At 35.4% G+C, this 22175-nt stretch overlaps 1 protein-coding gene across 3 annotated transcripts in view; it reads right to left on the bottom strand.

Annotated features, from left to right (window-relative positions):
- Positions 1–22175, bottom strand: part of RELN (reelin) — a 544299-nt gene that overhangs the window by 198820 nt on the left and 323304 nt on the right. For all 3 annotated transcript variants that reach the window (XM_005679214.3, XM_013963255.2, XM_018047261.1), the window contains exons 11-12: positions 19049–19194; positions 3085–3236 (exon numbers count right to left, since the gene is read on the bottom strand). In XM_005679214.3, the coding sequence (XP_005679271.3) occupies positions 3085–3236; positions 19049–19194 (298 nt within the window). The remainder of the gene's footprint in view (positions 1–3084; positions 3237–19048; positions 19195–22175) is intronic.

Here is a 22175-nt window from a genome sequence, read left to right as displayed (position 1 = left end):
GCTGTTTCCACTGTTTCCCCATCTATTTCCCATGAAGTGATGGGCCCAGATGCCATGATCTTCGTTTTCTGAATGCTGAGCTTTAAGTCAACTTTTTCACTCTCCTCTTTCACTTTCATCAAGAGGCTTTTTTGCTCCTCTTCACTTTCTGCCATAAGGGTGGTGTCATCTGCATATCTGAGGTTGATTCCAGCTTGTGCTTCTTCCAGCCCAGCATTTCTCATGATATACTCTGCATATAAGTTAAATAAGCAGGGTGACAATATACAGCCTTGATGTACTCCTTTTCCTATTTGGAACCAGTCTGTTGTTCCATGTCCAGTTCTGAGTGTTGCTTCCTGACCTGCATACAGGTTTCTCAAGAGGCAGGCCAGGTGGTCTGGTATTCCTATCTCTTGAAGAATTTTCCACAGTTTATTGTGATCCACACAGTCAAAGGCTCTGGCATAGTCAATAAAGCAGAAAGAGATGTTTCTCTGGAACTCTCTTGCTTTTTCCATGATCCAGCAGATGTTGGCAATTTGATCTCTGGTTCCTCTGCCTTTTCTAAAACCAGCTTGAACATCAGGGAGTTCATGGTTCATGTATTGCTGAAGCCTGGCTTGGAGAAGTTTGAGCATTACTTTACTAGTGTGTGAGATGAGTGCAATTGTGTGGTAGTTTAAGCATTCTTTGGCACTGCCTTTCTTTGGGATTGGAATGAACACTGACCTTTTCTAGTCCTGTGGCCACTGCTGAGCTTTCCAAATTAGCTGGCATATTGAGTGTAGCACTTTCACAGCATCATCTTTCAGGATTTGAAATAGCTCAACTGGAATTCCATCACCTCCACTAGCTTTGTTCGTAGTGACCCCCCAATATATCTGGCAACCCTATCCTACTTGGTATTCTATCTTCTAATTTCTGATTGTTTCAGTCTTTCCTTCACTCTATGCCAGAATTACATTTCTAAAACAAAGATGAGAATATTTTATAGAACTGACAGAAATTATCTGACAGCTCCATGTTGCCTAGAGTAAGAGAATCCAAATTCTTCAGTATGATACTAAAGTCAGTCACTTCTCTGGCTTCAGTTCAGGATTCTAGTTCCAATTTATATCTTTCCTTTCAACTATACTGGGAAAATCAGCCAGCACTAAACACGTCATGTACCTTTATATTTGTGCTTTTGCTCAAAATGCTGGCTTAGCTTAAACCTTCAAGGCCCAGTTCAAATACCATCTATTTCACAAAGCTTTATCCTAATCTCATCTCCATGGCAATATCCAGATCTTCCTTTGCACTTCTGTAACATTTTCATTCCATTACAGCTCAACTGAATCTTTTTCATAGTTAGATGTTATTTGCAGACAAGAACTCAAAGTAATTTTTATACACAAAAAAACAAAAATACATTGAGTCTTAATTATTTATTAGACACCATTTGAGGACTTTGCAACTCACTGATCAGCAACTCTGTGATTTAGGTGGCATTATTTTCTCTAGCTGTAGTCTCCATGTATGCTAGCTCAGTGTTCTACATTCAATAGGAATTCATTAAATTTTTTAATTGAATGGAGAGCTTTTATTTGGGATAATGTACTTTGGGCCCATTCAAGTGAATGTTTTCCTCAGAGTCAATGTAATTTTAATCGATTCATTAATAATCTGCTTTGTCCTAGAAAGAATTAAAGATAACTTGATCTGTTATATACAGATGACATCTCTTATACAAAGGCAGTGCACTGGGTTGATTTACCATAATTTACTATGAAAAAATGAAGAATTAAAAAATATTATGTAAAAAACAAAAATATGAAAAAGGGAAAATATTTAAATTAGACTGGCATATTAAATGTTTATTATAATTTGCTGGATGGGGAGTGGTTCTTAACATTTCCCAGGAATCAGTCTTAATAAACTGAGAGCTTGTTTGAATTCTAATTATTTAAAGGAAATTAATTTATTAAATTCTTAAAATTTCTTTCTAAAAAAGAAAAATTAAAATTTATTCTCTTTAAAAATTTTAAAAATTAAGAAACTGAGGTCTGGGTCTTTATACGATTCATTTCAGAGTCAAGGTGAGGATATCTTTATGGCAGGAAGATTACATTATTATGGTTTATATCCACAACATCTTTGTAATCAAATGGATCATTACTGAAAATGAGGTAGCATCACACAGGCAATGTATCTGACAACATGATACAACTGGAAGTCTGCTTTGCCACTCTGAGCTGTAGGAAGTGAGGAATGTGAGAAATAATGGCCAGTGCAGAAGCCTAGACTTGGGAGGCTTGTTTGTCCTGATGAACTGACATCTTTGCTAGTAAGGTCAAAGGTAAACAATGTTTATTTCCTGTTTCACTTCCAGGTGTGGCCTGTGCTTTTCCAGTCATTTAACAAAGAAGGCATGTGACACCTACTCACATTTTTGGAACGACATCCAGTGAGAATATGTAGCTGTGGCTCTTGCTGACAAAAATGATAAATTTGAGAGGACACACATTTCAACCCCTAATTCCTCCTTGGGTATTTTTCTAAATTTTTAACTATTTATTTGCTCTGCAATCATCTGAAGAAAAATAACACTTTAAAAGTACTTTTTTTCTGTGCTTACCACCATATTATAAAGTAGAGAATATTATTAAAGTATTAAAAAGTATTATTAATTGTTTCTTTCTTAGCTTCCCACAACAAAACAGGTATGCAGTGATGAGATAACCATTTAAAACAAATGATTCACTTGGTTGACTGTATTTTGGAGAGGCTAGAGGCTTTGGACAAAGGAGTTACTTTGTTCTTAGCTTCTCTCTCATTGTCTTTTCAGCTATGACCACTGCAGTAGATGTGGAAAGAAGGTTTTAAGGCATTTTGTCTTTAGGTATAGTCATGTAAGAACAAGATTAGCTTCTGTTCAGGATGGTTCCAGCAGGGCTGGTGTGAGGCAGATGTGAGCACCAATTTTGCCCAACCAGTAGTACTTATAGTTCATGAATTTTTATTTTATAGTGTAGACAACAAACAACCTACTTCCTCAGGAATAGGTGATAGTCTAGAATTTGCCCTATTTTGAACAATAAAATTGGTTCAAAATGTACCTACCCATAACAAAGTAAAACCTCAGGTTTCCATAACCAGTAGTGTCCAGGTAAGGGGTACATATTTTCCTCTCTCCATCTTTGAGGAAGACCATTGATAAACCTGATTCTATTGTTCCACATTCTGTACCAATGACAGCTCCCACGATGTCCCACCTTTAAAAAAATGACAAACACTAACAGTTAGAATATTAAGTCAAAGCTTTATAGAGTATAACATTTTATTTTTAATGAGGAATATTTACTTAGTAATAAATAATTCTGAAATAAAGATGTGGTATCTCCAATTTTCTTGAAGAGATCTCTAGTCTCCCTTTCTATTACTGTCCTCTATCTCTTTGCATTGTTCATTTAAGAAGGTCTTATCTTTCCTTGCTACTCTCTGGAACTCTGCATTCAGCTGGACCAGAAAGAAGGCTTAGCACTGAAGAATTGATGCTTCTGAACCATGGTGCTGGAGAACACTCTTGAGAGTTCCTTGGACACAAGGAGATCAAACCAGTCAATCCTAAGGAAAATCAACCCTGAATATTCACTGGAAGGTCTGGTGCTGAAGCTGAAGCTCCAATACTTTGGCCACCTGATGTGAAGAGCAGACTCACAAGACCCTGATGCTGGGAAAGACTGAAGGCAAAGGAGAAGAGGGCAGTGGAGGATGAGATGGTTAGACAGCATCACCAACTCAGCAGACATGAATTTGAGCACATTTTGGGAGATAGTGGAGGACAGAGGAGCCTGGTGTGCTGCAGTCCATGGAGTCGCAAAGAGTTGGACATGACTTAGCAACTGAACAACAACAACAAAGCTGTGGCACTACAGGTTTTAGGTAATGAAAATGAAAGGGATAGTGTTAGTCGGTCAGTCATGTCAGACTCTTTGCAACCCCATGGACTGTAGCCTGCCAGGCTTCTCTTTCCATGGGATTTTCTAGGTAAGAATACTGGAGTGGGTTGCCATTTCCTTCTCCAGGGTATCTTCCTGACCCAGGGATCAAGCCCAGGTCTCCGGCATTACAGGCTGATTCTTTACTACTGAGCCACCAGGGAAGCTCCTAAACAAAGTTTTAAACACATTTTTTCACTATTACAGTTTTTCTGTGGAGAAAAATTTGATCAATGCAATGTATAGTGTGACTTCCCCGGTGGCTCCGTGGTAGGGAATCTGCCTGCAATGCAGGAGCTCTAGGAGTCACGGGTTCGATCCCTGGCTTAGAAGATCCCCTGAAGGAGGCCATGGCAACCCACTCCAGTATTCTTGCCTGGAGAATCCCAGGGACAGAGAAGCCTGGTGAATACAGTCCAAAGGTAGCAAAGAGTCAGACACAACTGAAGCCGACTAAGCATGCATGATACGTATAGTGTATCTGCTACATAATAGCCTTTATCCTCAACGCACTTAAACAGTTGAGATTGGGGATCAGTTTTGAACTAAGGAAACAGGAAATCATAAAAGATAGTACCATAATATTATAAATACTTGTATGGTATTTTGCACATTAAAAATAGTTATAGAATGAAAAGTCAAACAACTTGGCAAAAGTCTAGCAAGTTTTCAGAAAGGGGATGAGATTTAAATATGCAGAAAAGAATAAAAATATTTACTATTTAAAAACTTGTATCTCCTTAGTATTTATCTCTGCTCATGTCTAATTTGGCCATTGCTTTTCACACAACTAACTTGTCTACAGAAGAAACTGGGATACATACACATAAGTGGCTTACCTAAGGCCAACTGCCTGTTTGGCTCTGAAATCGAGATAGATATTCTGTTTCTTAGTTCACTGTTATTTTAGTAGTTGCACTTCTAAGAAGGGTACCGTGCTAGGACAATTATGTTGAACCGTTTGAGACCAAAATGTTTAGAAAATGTTAATTTTTGTTTTCTTTGTATTTTAACAGATTATATCAATCATTTAAGGAAAAGCAGCTCCTAATAGTACTGCTGCTGCTGCTGCTGCTAAGTCACTTCAGTCATGTCCAACTCTGTGCGACCCCATAGATGGCAGCTCACCAGGCTCCCCCATCCCTGGGATTCTCCAGGCAAGAACACTGGAGTAGGTTGCCATTTCCTTCTCCACCTAATAGTACTAGACTACTGTAAATACCAGGAACCTCTCTCCACTCACACAAGAAAATTTCACACTGGTTCATTGGTCTTTTACCTGCTCCATTTATCCCAATTAAGCCACTCAGTCTACTGATCCACAAAGCAAGTTAAGGTTATAAATGATGCATATGATGACTCCTTTTAGGCATCCATCTGCTTTAGAGTATTTTCAAAATGAAAGATGAAATTGGAAAAGATGGAATTGTCACAGACTAAAAGAACGTTTTATTCAAGTGAGAAATGAGATTAGCAGTCTTTTTCTCTTAATTATTAGTTGTAACTAAGTAACTCTTTTAATCTAAATGAATTGTTTTCATGACTTCTACCACAGAGAGGGTTATATAAGACATGATTTATATTATCTCTTTTTAATCTTTTTTAAAACATATTCCATTTTATTCTAATTTTCATTTCTCCCAATATATTTGAAGATAACAAAAGTGAGGTTATTTTCCTTAAAATAAATATATTACATATATATGCAATAAAATAAATAAATACAAAGATATATACAAATATATATTACAATAAAAGGAAATAGAAAATTTAGTCAGCTTCGAAGAGGAAAGTGGGGAGAAATCTGAAAAGTCACTTTGTAAAAGTCTCACTGCTTTAAATAAATTATCTTTCATTAATTAAAAATTCAGTAGGAGCTTCTTATGGCACAAGCTCATTCTTTCATGAATTTGTATAAACACTGGCTCGAGCTTAGTTGGAGGCAAAGTATCCTTCAGGGGGTCTCAGAGCTGAATCAACTACTGAGGGACCTGACAGACACCTGCCCGGACTTCAGAATCCCTCTCTGTCAGGTTTCAAAGTGTAGTCTATTCCAATTACAAAAATGTCATGGTCTCTGACTCTCTTAATATAATAATTACATGAAGTAAAATTATGACATAACCAAATCTTTTTTGTTTTCTGTTACAATTTAACTTTTTATGAACTATTACAAATTTGATTGTCAATATGTTTATGGGCATGAAAATGCCATTTGAATCAAGAGATGTTAGTATTTCAGAGATTTTGTACTGATGTTCTTTCTGCAAAGAATATTCTTGCCCAGCCAGCATGGCTGACTCCCTAATCTCCTTTAGATATTTATGATGATGTCACTGACTCAATGAAGTCCTCCTTAGACATCTAAAATTGCAACCTCCAATACACCTATACGTGACACTCCTCCCAATCTGCTTTAATTTTCTCATTAAGAAATATATAAAATCCAAATTATACTATAATATAAAAACAGTATAAATTATAAGACATATCCTGTTTGCTATATAGTCTCATTTAACATACTGCATTTTTCATTTACATATCTTGTTCATAAACATAACCAAATCTTTGAGTCCAGCTCTATAGTTTTAGCAATATCTTGGATGGTACTGCAATTTCCCTGAAAAGGAGTATTACTTCTCTACAGTTTAAATTGTTTTCCCCAAGGAAATGTGGTTCTTTGTGAACTGCATTTGAAGGAATGTCTGCCTAGAGGGAAGAACTCTCTACAACATAGCAATTTATATTTATTCTTTGATGGCTAATTCTAAAAAAAAAAAATCCCTTACATTATTTATTATAAATACATTGGTATCTATTATTTATAATAGAATGGGGCAAAGTTGGAATATGCAAAAAAATTTAATAATCAATAAAATGCCTTAAGGCAACTTTGTTCCTTAGAGGTAGAACGGCAAAATAATATTTAATTTATATTTTAGTGTATGTCCTTCTACTTTTTGTATCAAAAAGAGACTTCTTTTTGTAAGCAAAACTAATTTAAAGAAGTTTTTTTTTAACCGGAAAGCTGGTGATCCTCCCTATTAGCTGCTTTGGAAGGCTTTGAGAATATAATTACATTTTAATCAGCTCACACTTTAATAGTTTTAAGAATGATACAAAAGTATAACTGATTCATTTTGTTGTTCACCTGTAACTAACACAATATTATAAATCAGCAGTACCCCAATAAAAATTAAAATAAGAATGATACGGAGTAAAACTTAAAAGTTCTCACCAAAAAAAAAAAACCAAAAGTGAGATGATAGATATGCTAGTTAACTAGATTTTATAATGTTTATGTATATCAAATCAACATGATGGACACTTCAAATATCTTACAACTTTATATGTCAACTGTATCTCAATAAAGCTGAAATTAAAAATACCATTTTCATGATGCATATTCTTCAAAGGCCAATCTGGCAGTAATTATCAAAATGAAAATTACATATATCATATATATGTATAGGTATATATCTGATTCTCTAATTTTCTTTTTTCTTCTTTTAGGAATTTCTCTTTCAGAAATACTTTAACAAGTATACAAAAAATCTATCACAATATTCTTTGACTATCAACAGAGGTCCAGATAGATAAACTGGTACAGTGCTTTTCTGAAATAATGATATATATTCACTGACTAGAAGAGACATTCATAATATATTGTTAAGTTTTTAAAAATCAAGTTTAATAAGGAAAATGTGACCCTAGAGAGTATTTTTGTATGGTCACAGAAAAATTTCTGAATGAATATATACCAGAAAACATGTCTACATTTTAACAGTGAAGAGTGGGATTCACATTGGAAGACTTTTACTTTTTACTTTACACATTTCTTTTCTTTTGCAAAAGGAAAATCACGTTCAGAAAAAGGAAGAAAAGCATTTCATTTATATGTGTTAGAATTCAGAATGAAAAGTTAAATTATTTCATCACAGACTGATGAAAATGCTAAGAATATGAACACAGGAAACAGAGGTCTTATATTTTAAACACCTTTCCCCTCTCCCTACAAATATTGGTACAAAAGCCTTTAAAAGGTAGTGGAACTTTTCACATGATCTATGAAGATCTGTTTTATTATATTTTCCAGAATATATTAAACCACCTAAAGTTGATGACTTTAGGCTTGAACTAAAATATAGAATAGAGCCTGGCTATAAGAGCCTACATTTACCAGATTCATAACATTTTTTTTATCTACTAGAAATTCTCTGAGACTAAGTTCATTACATCCATAAGGTCTCTATTTGGGATGAATTCTTTGATATTTAATAAGGAATGTGCCATAGGTAAAGATTCTTCCACATTCATTTATATTCATGAGGCTTATCTCTAGCATAAGTCCTGTGAGGTCTAGCAAGGTGTATACTTTGACTAAAGGCTTCTCCACCTTCATTGCATTTATAGGTTTTTCCTCCAGCATGACAGCTTAGGTGAAGGTAAAGGATGAGTTCTCTTTGAAGGCTTTCCTGTATGAACTGCATTTAAAAATTCTTTTCTTCAATTGGTTCCGCTATATTTCACTCAAATTCAATTTTGTCTTAGGTTTTTATTACATGCATTATTTTTATTTACACTCTTGTTGGAATAACATTAATAAAGAGTATTGGCTTCAGAATGGTAGAAAACACTCAGCTTCCTCACCAATAAAACAGAAATATGACCTAGACTGAGTATGTTTAGAGAAAAAGATGTATTGCCTGGCATATTACAGTTTCAAATAATGTTAGTTTCCTTTTCTCCCCACCCCCACCGCCCTGTAAAATGTAGTGCTATTTTTGTTTTAAAATAAGTCAAAGTGGCAATTCAAATGAAATTCTAAATTACAATGAGTACTTTTTCATATTAGAATTAGCAGAGCAGCAATCTTGCACAAAGTTGCAGTACAACATGCAAAATGTAATTGCTTAATCAATTTAAGCAAGGAGATACTCAGCTGAAAGAAAACTGTACTTTCGATCAGTGGGTCTTTCGTACAGTCCAAGATTTGGGCTACAAACCTATCTGGGCATTTAAATTTATTACTTATGTGATCTAAATGGTCAAGTGGTTTTGCTTTAATAACAATGAATGTGCCTCTTAAAAAAAAAAAAAGGAGACCCACTTAATACAATGTTAACTTAAGACTGTCAATCTGTCCTTGATTCACTTATCCTGAATTGTAAAGCTTAAATAAAATCCCTCTGGAGCATTATAAGCATCTTGTGAAAAGGATCCTAACCTAGAGGTAACATAATTCTTGGTAGGATAGAGGGAAGAATTTGTAGAAAATATCAAGAAGACGCTCAAACTGTTCTGAAGAGTTTTAAATAGTTTTAAGACCAATTTTTAATAAAAGCATCAACTGACATGGAAGGGGCTATAATGGAGATTGTTCTTGTTGGCCTATATGTAGTTTAGGTTTTCAAGGATATATGTGACATTCTTTGGGATTATCTCCCCAGAGGGGAAGCCAATATAAATTTGTTTTATTAAGTTTATATTGCCTTTTTCTTGGCTTTATTCCAGTGAATAGCACTGAAACTTAAGAAAGACATTTTGAAAGACATTTTGAAGTTTAAAAGACAGTTGCAGGTATGACCCACTTTTCTAAGCAATGACATTAAAAAATATAACTAATACGTTGTATTTTGGTCTCTCTACAGTAAATTCCTGATCAGAGACTAAGTTACGGCTGACCTGAGGAAAACATTTTCTGTGCTCAATTTTTTTCTGTAATCTTTGATGAGATGTTTTAAAATGTATTTCTTGAAATAATTTCTTCAGAACAAATTTATAAAGCAATTCTCTTAATAGGGCGTGGGTGGCGGCAGAATGGCAGTCTTAAGACTGGAGGTTGGAGGGAACTGGGAATAGTCAGTTCAGCAGTTGAGACACTATTCTTTTTGTTTGCCCTCTGGCATCCCTTCTATGTCTTGCTAGTGTTTTGGAATTCTGGGTATTTCATCTATTTTCTATGATGATAGCTATATTCTCATTATTAGAAAACTGGAAGACAAAAACAATTAATATTTTACTATATTTCTAACATTTTATATGTGTATTTCAACATGGTCATGAAAATATTACACAGATGGTTTTGAATTTTGCCTTTTTTCATTTATATTAATAATATATACTTTCTCCAGATTATTAACTCTTTAAAAATGGGTTACATAATATTTTATTATATATGCCAAACTAGTCATTATTTTGTTGTCATACTTCAAAATATATCACTAAATATATTATTTATCATAATTTATGGGGCTGAGGAATTAAATTCTCAATTTTCTAATGCTCCTAGATGTGTTCTATTAATAGATAACCCCAAGCTATGTTTCTTGAGGTATCAGAGTTCTGCCTTTCCTTCATATAAACTCCCAAATATTCAGGAGTGCCTTGTGGTCAGTGTGGAGCAGGTGAACTACTGAAGAAAGACTATGGAGAGTAAAGACAAGCTGAAGAAGTGGGCATCTGAGCACTTCAGTGCCAGCAGCCTCTTCTAACACCGCTACAGAAAAATCCTATTGTGGTCTAATGTTGTTCTAAGCTGTGAGGAATTAAGATTCAAATTTCATTCTCTTTTTTCTGTGACTTCAGTAAGGAGAGTTCTTTCTTGAAGAGGAAGACAGTTGCTGTATTCTGGATGCTCACATGGACAGCTAGTTTGGAGGGGGAAGAGGTTATTCAAGAATGGCAGTGCCAAAAGTAAAAATAAAAATGTGCTGCAAATTAAACAAGGAATTCCAGAACAATTTTGGCATACCTAATCATATGAACTTATTTTATTATTTGAAAATTTACTGTTTATGTTTTAAAATAGAAAAACAATTTGCTTAAATAGAAAGCAATGTTAGAACCCACATCAAAAGCAAACCTGAACAAATAAGAAGTCTTTTAACAGGTTGAAACAAGTTTACTCTGATCCATTTTAGCAATTCCATGGTTTCAAAATATATCCAATTATCATTTTAACTAATATTGTCTTTCTTAAAATGACCTCCCATTAGTTTACTTAGAGAATCTCATTTAGGTTTTATTGGACTATTTAATTTTGTTTGTGTTTCTTTTATATCTTATTAGTTTCTACGAGTATAATTTTTCTTTGAGTACCACTTTGGTCATATCCTATTACCAACAGTAATCACAGTTGGAACAGCAACCAATTTTTAATTTTTTTTGATTGCTTGTTATGTGTCATGCACGGTGCAAAGTGCTCTTCATATATTATTGCATGAAATATTCCTTTTTAGTCCTTTTATTAAATCTGAATTCTATTTTATATGGTTTGAATCTGCTATTAATATGCCTCCTTGCTTCTTTTGTTGCATTTATCTGGTATATTAGTTTTTTTCATTGACTTTTAACTTCTTATGTTATTCTAGTTTAAGTCTTTCATAAATAGCAGATATATAGCTGATTTTTTAAAACTTACTATGAAAATCTCACTTAATAAATGAATATAACTCATTCAAGTTTATTGTGCACTGATATATTTAGATTGAAAAAATGAAAGTGTTAATTGCTCAGTCGTGTCTGACTCTTGGTGATCTCATGGACTGTAGCCCACCAGGCTCCCCTGTCCATAGAATTCTCACTCAAAGTAAGAATACTAGAGTGGGTAGCCATTCTCCTCTCCAGGGGATCTTAGACTGGTTCATGCCAAACTGTTTTCTATTTACTCTGTTTTTTGTTTATTTTTCCGTCATTTTCCTGGCATTTGTGGACTAAGTTCTCTTTATTCTGTTAAGCTAATGCTTTAGAAGTTATGTAGCCTATATATGGCTAACATAATTTCTTTAACACACCTATTTACCCTTAAAGCTTTCTACTAACATTAAGAGTTACCCAAGACCTATATTCTCACTCCAGGCAAGTAAAGAACATTGGCAGTATTTAAGTTCCTTTTTCTCTTCTTGTCAGTTCCCCTTTCTACCTTTCATAATGAGGTCATCTGGGCATTAACTACAAATTTTAATTTAAATATTTTAATAATTTTTTTTCAGTCTGAACTACAAGCTTTCCTTTTTCCTTGCTCACTACTCTTTCTGAATCTATCATATTTCTCTTGGATTAACTTCTATGGGTATGTCTTCTGGTAATTCTTTCCATGTTCAGGAGTAGTAAACTTTCTGAACCCTTGTGTCTGAAAAGCTTTTTATTTTTCTCCAATACTTGAATCATATTTTTCTGGAGGAGAACGTAATGTTCCAAATAATCCTCTCTCAGAACACTAAGATAACTGCTTCATTTTTTAAAACTTATGCTTAGTGTTACCAAGGAAAGCACAATGAAACTCATCTAAAGATTTAAGATTTCCACTTTCAACTGTTTCTAAAGTTTCTACCTTATGGTCTAGGACCGGATATTTTTCCATTCATCTTGCAAAACATTTTCATTCATAGGAACTATGTCCCTTCTTTCTTCTTTTTTAAGTTTCAGGAACCTTTCTTCTATATTTATTTTTTAATATTTCATTCCACATATTCCCTCTGACCCTTCCTCCTTTAGGAATTCCTATTATTTCTAATGTTAGAAATGCTATTCTTCCCCCATACTTTATAGTAAAGTATACACACTATACAATAATCCTAAGTTTTGGAAACACTTCAAAACTCAAAATTCCAGCTCACTAATTTGTTCTTTACCTATGCCGAACATCCGCTGGATCATCGAAAAAACAAGAGAGTTCCAGAAAAACATCTATTTCTGCTTTATTGACTATGCCAAAGCCTTTGACTGTGTGGATCACAATAAACTGGAAAATTCTGAAAGAGATGGAAATACCAGACCACCTGACCTGCCTCTTGAGAAACCTATATGCAGGTTAGGAAGCAACAGTTAGAACTGGACACGGAACGACAATGGTTCCAAATAGGAAAAGGAGTACGTCAAGGCTGTATACTGTCACCCTGCTTATTTAACGTCTATGCAGAGTACATCATGAGAAACGCTGGGCTGGATGAAGCACAAGCTGGAATCAAGATTGCCAGAAGAAATAACAAAAACCTCAGATATGCAAATGACACCACCCTTATGGCAGAAAGTGAAGAGGAGCTAAAAAGCCTCTTGATGAAAGTGAAAGAGGAGAGTGAAAAAGTTGGCTTAAAGCTCAACATTCAGAAAACGAAGATCATGGCATTGGGTCCCATCAGTGGAAACAGTGTCAGACTTTGATTTTGGGGGGCTCCAAAATCACTGCAGATGGTGATTGCAGCCATGAAATTAAAAGACACTTACTCCTTGGAAGAAAAGTTATGACCAACCTAGATAGCATATTCAAAAGCAGAGATATTGCTTTGCCAACAAAGGTCCATCTAGTCAATGCTATGGTTTTTCCAGTGGTCATGTATGGATGCGAGAGTTGGACTGTGAAGAAAGCTGAGTGCCAAAGAATTGATGCTTTTGAACTGTGGTGTTGGAAAAGGCTCTTGAGAGTCCCTTGGACTGCAAGGAGATCCAACCAGTCTATTCTGAAGGAGATCAGCCCTGGGATTTCTTTGGAAGGAATGATGCTAAAGCTGAAACTCCAGTACTTTGGCCAGCTCATGTGAAGAGTTAACTCATTGGAGAAGACTTTGATGCTAGGAGGGATTAGGGGCAGGAGGAGAAGGGGATGACAGAGGATGAAATGGCTGGATGGCATCACTGACTCAATGGATGTGAGTCTGAGTGAACTCCGGGAGTTGGTGATGGACAGGGAGGCCTGGCGTGTTGTGATTCATGGGGTTGCAAAGAGTTGGACACGACTGAGCGATTGAACTGAGCTGAACTGAACGGATGCTCATATTCAGGGGAAAAATCCATTAAATTTGTTTCAACAATCATATATTTTCATTTTTCACATCTCTATTTTTTTCTTCATAATATCTGTTTTAACTTAACAAATACAGTACACTTTGTTATCTCTCTGAGGCCATTAACTATAATTATAAAATCTCCATTTGTTTACTCTGATACTTCTGTTTTCTCAGTTCTTAGCTGTCTAGTTTGATTAATTATTTTTATGGAGTGGATTTTCCTCAGATTTGATGATTCCAGATCATTGGCTCAGATTTGTATCCATCATTCACCCTTAGTTTCGGTGTAAAAAATGCCCACCAATGAGAGCCGATGTGCTCTTGGGTGGGGAGTACCATGGGGATCCCTGAGGTTTCCAGTCACCTGGCATTGTCCTGCTTCTCCATTCCAAGTGTTCACATTCACTGCTTGCTCCTAAGGGCAGAAGTGCCTGCACAGAAGTTGAGTGCAGTGAGAGACTCACCTACTTAGCAATCTCCACAGCAGGACGTCAGAGCCCCATCTGATTCCTCTTTCATTCCGTACTTATACCTTTTTTAGTGCCTCATTCAATATGTATTTTAAGTTATAGTTTTCTCCTTTAATCAGATCTGTTTTTTTTCCTCATTTTTTGTAACACTCCCAATTCCTGGCTCAATTAGGGCACACTTTTTTCTTTCAGAGTGTCATTACAGATTCATTTGCTCATTTTCTATAATTTCGAAGGATTTGGGGCAGTTGTGGAAGACTAGAGTATGCTCTCTTGATTCAATAGTCTGATATTCAATTACTCAGCCATAAAAAAAGAAATAATGCCATTTGCAGTAATATGGATGGACCTGGATCTAGAGATTATTATACTAAGTGAAGCAAGTCAGACAGAGAAAGACAAGTATCATATAATATTCTTTACATGTATAATATGGGCTTCCCTGGTGGCTCAGAGGTTAAAGCATCTGCCTGCAATGCGGGAAACCCGGTTTTGATCCCTGGATGGGGAAGATCCCCTGGAGAAAGAAATAGCAATGCACTCCAGTATTCTTGCCTGGAGAGTCCCATGGATGGAGGAGCCTGGTAGGCCACAGTTCACGGGGTCACAAAGAGTTGGACATGACTGACACATGTATAATATAAAAAAGTGATACAAATGAACTTATTTACAAAACAGAAATAGACTCACAGACATAGATAACAAACCTATGATTACCAAAGAAGAAAGGCAGGGAGGGATAAATCAGGAGTTTGAGATTAGCAGATACAAACTATTATATATAGAATAAACAGTAAGGTCCCACTGTATAGTACAGGGAACTATTTTCAATATCTTATAATAATCCTGTAATGGAAAAGAATCTGAAAAAAGAATATATATATATACATATATATCATATATATAGCACATATATATATCTATCTATGTATATACATATCTGAATCATGTTGCTATATACCTGAACCTAATACAACATTATAAATTAATTATACTTCAAAACACAGCTTAACATTCATTACATTGCGGAGGTTCTCTAACATGAATACTTCAGTGAAGGCAATAAAACAGGTATTTTGAAAAGTTATCTGAATAGCTAAAAACATGCATGACAAGTATACAAATTCCATATTCTAGTAATGTGTTTCTCTACAAAGTCCCCTCCCACCTGAAGACACCTTCAGCTAGGTGAGATACTGTAGTTGCTAATTAAATGATGTGTTTATAAGGTTAAGCCAAAGTTCACAAAGGCTCACATAAATTATCAGTTTATCTATTAAAGTTTCTATCTTGCTAAAGTAACAGATGTGTCTTCTCTAAAAAATAAGAAAATAAACTTTAAAATCCCACTTAAAATAAACCTATCTACATACAGCTTTGTGATGTGAAAGACAAACAATTTTTGCATCTTTGTGATCTGAGATCAAATACTTTCATTCAAATGGTAAGGAAACAGGAATATTTGGAAACTGGGTCCCAAAAAGAGTCATAATGACTGTGGATACTTTTTCTTGCTTGAATTCATGTGAAATGTTTTGAAGATATTATTAGAGAGGATTGCATATTCTTTTTCTTTCATAATTCTTATTAAAAGAGATGAAAATATTATATCCATATTAATAATTTATTTTTGTGTGTGTTAAAAGAAAGTGACCTCAAAGTGTCAGAATTCAATCAATTCAATTGGTCACTCTAGAATACTGTGGGAATTTAACACCTATGTTTCATGTCTGTTTCAGCAGTGAGCTTATGATGATAAATTGTCTGTGTGGGTGGTGAGGGGAAGAACGAGACAAATATTCAGTAAATCTGGCTCAAAAAACACATCAAGAATTTCATTACCAAGATCCTAATCTGTTTTTCTTTGTCAGTTCTAACCCTAGGTAAAAATGCTTCACATTAATTTGATTGTGACAGGATATCTTCACTGGAGTTTTGATTAAGAATTAAATACAACAGCATTCTCTCCTAGATCAATAAAGCAGCATTCAGGAGTGAGTAGGTATGGAGAAGGTATATACACATACACACATTCACATACAACATTACAGATTAAATCAGCAATTTATCACCATCCCAAAACAAAGAAAGTACTAGATTCTCTCATTATCCTTTTATATCTTTTTTTTATAATATAAGGGCAACATGGATAACTGGTTCACCAGATAAGAGTATAAATGAAGTAGTTCTGAGAGGGGGCAGTATGGCCTGATATCCTAGGGGAAAAGCTACAACAAAGCAAAGGTGTGGTTGCTAGAATAATTAAGCTGCTTTCAGAATTTAGGTGAATTAATTGTGTTCCAACTACAGTGACACAAGTGCTTTTGTCAAGCACATTATTCTATGTTATTGGAACAGAAATCTGCTGACAATGTCACGGCTTGAAAGTACCAGCCTCTTAACTGTGACCAAAACCTGATATATCTTAGCACTGAGAATTGGCCAAAGAAACCATGTGAGTCACTCGGTGAATGGAATTTGGTCTGATATTCTTGTGTCTGTGTTGACTTTAGCTCTTTTTTCAAGCATAAATACTTTTATTTCTTTTGGTTTATTTTGGGAGATGAAAGTTTTGGTTTAACGACAAATTCTCATATCATTAGTGCTCTGAGATAACAGAAGGTCTGATCTGTTAACTGGAATATGCTTTTTGCCAGTTATTTTTTGGATTAGTACATTAATTTTCTAAAGTATGTTTGGTTTCTTTTAATATAAAATCTATTCCTTTCTAAGCTTAATTCCTAAAGGGTTTTTCCGTGTGTTTGAACTAAGTCTCCACTAATGTTAGTACTGGAGAGCTGTGTGGACCATTAGTCGATATAGTAAAGTATTCTTTTGTTCTTCTATAGACGACCTTTAATAATAAAACAAGCTAAAACAAAGAAGAGGACATTCTGGGAGAGGAAATATGTGGATATGAAGGCCATAGGTAAAAATAAATTTTATCTCTTCCCCAAAGAATAAGACGACACTAGAACTTTGAGGAAAGAGATACATAGCTAACTAGCTAGCCAGTTAACTAAACAGGAAAGGGTTTGCATGTCAGAATGTTACCACTGGAGACTTGTGTTTTTCTCTCTGCTTTAGTAGGAAGGAGGCGGGGTATCTGGATATCACTGGGACGTCACCTGAGTGATGTATAGGTCTCACTGAAAAAGAATAACCTGTCACTGCTGTATGGATAGCACAAACTTGGAGAGGTGAAGGAGTGGAGGTCAATGAGTCTTTGGTGCTTGAAAATTTGGGACCCTCTCATAGGCAGTCAAGTTGCATTGTCAGGAAAGGGATCTGAATTGGTCTTTTATATTAGAAGTCAGAAAGAGCTGATATGCTGGTGATGGGTCTTTTATCTCCAGAAAGTGGGTAAAGAAGACTTGGGTGCATGGTCAAAGTTCTAGATCCCACCATGGTCTATGAGGGGAGTAGAATGAGCCCTATTTGTGTAAGGAAAGCAGCCAGCCTCCTGGGGAGATCTTGGACACAAGAAAGAGACACAATGGTTGCTGGTCCTTCAAGTAGACACCAGAGCCATACTGGACATGGAACTTCAAGGGTGACAAGAACCTCAGAAGAGAAGGACTTTGTGGACTTAAGGGCCTGAGCATTACTGCTAGGCTTGGAGAGGTCAATGGTACCCCCTGGGGGGGGGGCGTCCCTCAAGGCATCAGTTTTCTTCAGAGGCAGGAAGAGCAGGGCTGCATGTACTAGTAGAAATCTCGCTTGCAACAGTGAGAGATCCTGATGTGGCAGCAGAAAGTCAAGCAGCAGCAGCTCAGGCTGCCAGTCAGATTTCCCTCTCATCGGGTCCAAATGTAGTTTCTGGGCAATGCATAGGAAGTGGGGAACCCAAGAAGTCCATGGTGGCCCTCTGGTCCCTCAGACACTTAGGTCCCATCCAGTTTTGATTGAATTTTTGAGATCAGAGATATGTAAATACCTCAAATGTTATATTCTTGAAAAGTTTCTGAGAGTTAACAGTTAAGTCATTGTTATTTCATAATCATTATGAAAACTATATTTTATGTTAATTTCATTCACTTTCATCATGGTTTCAGAAAACATGCACTAAACAGTAAGAACCTGGTGTTCTGATTACAAGTGTATATGTATTGAAAAAAAGAAAGAAAAAAAGGCCAGGTGAGAACCAGAAAATTTCTAGAATTCCAACACACACTTATCTTATGAATTTTGATTCTCTGAACCTGTTAATTTTTCTCAATTTGAACTTCTGAAAGTGGTATTCAATTAATAGAAATATCTTAGGGATACTGGACCCAGAAGAAGGCACACAGTTTAGAAAAGCAAGAAAATACTACCACCAAACCATATTCATGGTTTCAACATTAGGCTCATATCCTTTTTTTAAAAATCTCTAAATGGTAAATTTTACCCCCCCCAACAACTAATTTGTTATAGATCAAAACCATATTCCACTAAAAATCGGTAACAGCATCTACATAAATTTCAGATCCTGGGAAGACAACTGAAAGTCTCAATATAAAAGTAGTGGAAAGATTTTATATGCTATACACATTGAAAAAAACAAAAACAAAACTTTTCCTGGTAAAAGCTGCATAAACAAAGATGAGATATAAGTATTCAACTGAAGTTAAAAGATATTTGCAATCAGAAATTTTTAGTATGCATAAAATAATTGCCTGCTTAATAAAGAATGTTTAACATAAGTGTACCCCTTTGGCTTGTCCATGATAAGACTCTCCAGTATTGACTTAAGTATGCTTTTGCTAGTTAACAATATGCATTTAAAATATGTCCAGTGGAATAAATGTAAGTGCTATACACAGCATGGGAGATAACAATTACTTACCCTGTAGGCTGGCTCTCAAATTCTTCTGACCACTGCTCTTGAATATCCTCTGTAGAAAGATCTACATCCCGGGTGGTGGCAAAATTGAACTCACTGCCTTCATTTCCATGGAAATAAATGGAGTTCCCATCTGACTGACAGCTATGCTGTAGATAAAAAGAGAGCGTGGGGTGTCCATTGAATTGGTTTTATGGCTGTATCTATCTTATTCATGTATAATTAGAGTTTTTAGAAAAGTCACTATATTATTACCTCTACGATGGACTCTGAAATCAAAAGAGCTTGTTACCTCTTTTTCTTTTTTTTTGGTCTTATTTAATTCAGTTACAGTTTCTTTCTAACTTATTAAGTTATCACAAAAAGAGAGTCAAGAGACCATTTGAGCTTTGCCACCTCAGCTTTCAGTGTGAAACAAGAATATTTTAATTGAAATAATTTCCCATCTTTACCACAGTCCTTGTTGTAGGAATTAAGTGTGATAATGACTTGTCATATATTTTCAATACTGTGGTTATGGACTTAAATCACACTGACCTTTTCAATATTCCATATATTTCTGGCTTGCCATTCAAGCCTTTCACAATTTGTCTCTAAATGGGATATGAGCAGAATAGCTTGCTAATCAAAACATGGAATACAGAAAAGGTCAAAGTAATCCCTGATATGATGGTATATTCTCAGCCAGCTTTTGAGTAAAAGTTTCTGACCAGATCTAGGAAGTACGTGATGTCCCCGACGAGAAGCCTGTAAACAACAAACTTTGTTATTCTCCAAAAGAACACCAGGCTTACAGAAAAATAAATAAATTAAAAAAAATAAAATACACATCATCACACAAAAAAAGAAAAATAATTTCTTGTGATGCTTTTTTTAATATACTTTTTTTTCTGCAGCTTCAAGTGAAGAATCAAAGGCAAGATCCAACTATAGAGCTGGGTAAACTGAGTACTTAACTTTTAAAAATATGATAAGTTTTTGCATTAATCATTTTCTGGTAATGTCACACATAGAAACATGCTAATAAATAAAAGATCAAACATTCTTTCAAGTTTTATATACTCTTAAAATAGAAATGAAGAAAAATAATTGGACAGAGAATTTCAGTTAGATCCTGTGACTGCAGGTTCTGTAGGGCAAGGATCATATTCCTGTATTCCAGGTCTTAGCATAATGCTTGGCATATGGCAGTAATTAAAAAATATTTGTTGAATAATTTAATAAATAAATAAATTATGATATGGTTATGTCTTTCAGGTAATTAACTAATTTTCATGGAAAACTCACAAGGTAGGAAGCATCAAGGAAGTCAGTGGAGGGAAGAGGTTTATAATTGATTATAATAATAATCTAATCTTTGCTCTAAAAAAATTGCAGCCAAGTTGAGATGTATAAAAGGCAGCATATGGAAAGTGCTAACGAGTGAAAGAAGGTAGCAGTCACTGTGTCCAGGGCTGGTCTAAATGAGCAGTCTTCATGGAAGAGCAGGTCTTCAACTGGCTTTAAAGGATGGATAAAAATCCAAGTTGGATGACAAATATGAATGAATGATAGGTGATAAGTAGGCATAATTTTGAGAATTAGATTGGAGCCTGACTGTAGAGGATCTTAAATGGTATTCTGAGATCACTGCTATATTCCATCAGTGGTGATGTTCTAAAACAGAGCAGTAATATGTGCAAAGAATTATTTTATGACAATTAAACTGATTGTGGCAGATAAAATCAATGGGGAGGGAAATCAGACTACTACAATGAAAGAGTAAAAAAGCTTCCAGAAGTTTCCAGATGTTCAGGAGAGTTGGAGCATATGATCTTGGGGGAGTCATTTCACAGCACTAAGACATAAAGCATACACACTGTGCCTCTCATCAGCTTGAAAGTGAAAGTGTTAGTTGATCAGTCATATCTGATTCTTTGCAATCCACTGGACTATAGCCCACAGGTTCCTCTGTCCATGGAATTCTCCAGGCAAGAATACTGGAGTGGGTAGCCATTCTCTTTTCCAGGGGATCTTCCTAATCTTGGGATCAAACCCAGGTCTCCCATATTGCAGGTATATTTTTTACCATCTGAGCCACCAGGGAAGCCCCCAGGTTAGATAATGCTATACTGTGTGGCAGACTTCATCTGCTTGAAGATCTTCTTCACACCACAATGAGTACACATTATCCACACAGATTGATCAAAACTAGGATTTAGTTTACTTAACAGTAAAATGAAACTGTCAATAATGACAAACCCAAAGATCCTCAACTACTATGTACTCTATAATGATAATGGAATGCCAACTAGAATAACAAAGATTACCTTCCCAATAATAAAGCCACCAAGCTCTAAAGAGCGGTTTTTACAATTATCTTCTCATTCTGGAATCCTGAGCAACTTCAGTTCAGCTCAGTCACTTATTTGGGTCTGACTCTTGGGGTCTATATTAATTTGGAATTAATATGACTTTTACTCTGGTGCAAATGATATTAGGTCATTGTCCAAGTAAGAGGCAACCATGAAACATCTGTACACAAGAAAATGGAATAATCTCATGTTACAATTTAGAAGAATATATTTGTGTAATGAAAAGAGTGATTTGCTTAATATAAAATCTTGGTCACTTCTGACTAAACGTCAATTTAATTATTTCCATTTTGATTCTGTTTACCTCAGAATTGTTTGTTAATATTTGAAGACTCTGTGTTACACATAATTATGCTTTGCTACTCTTCCAAGATTTATTTATTAACACATTTGATGCATATTTTAACTTAGTTGCTGCTGCTGCTGCTACTAAGTCACTTGAGTCGTGTCTGACTCTGTGCGACCCCATAGATGGCAGCCCACTAGGCTCCCCCGTCCCTGGGATTCTCCAGGCAAGAACACTGGAGTGGGTTGCCATTTCCTTCTCCAATGCATGAAAGTGAAAAGTGAAAGTGAAGTCACTCAGTCGTGTCCGACTCTTAGCGACTCCATGGACTGACTGCAGCCTACCAGGCTCCTCCATCCATGGGATTTTCCAGGCAAGAGTACTGGAGTGGGATACCATTGCCTTCTCCTAATTTAGTTGAGATGGAAAATTTATGTAAATAAATATTATGAAACTGAATACCATATTGTTAAACTCATTTCACAAACTT

Source organism: Capra hircus, chromosome 4 (genome assembly GCF_001704415.2).
Source record: "Capra hircus breed San Clemente chromosome 4, ASM170441v1, whole genome shotgun sequence".
Classification (NCBI taxonomy): domain Eukaryota; kingdom Metazoa; phylum Chordata; class Mammalia; order Artiodactyla; family Bovidae; genus Capra; species Capra hircus.
Note: the sequence above shows the minus strand (reverse complement) of the source record. Positions and strands in the feature narration are given on the sequence as shown.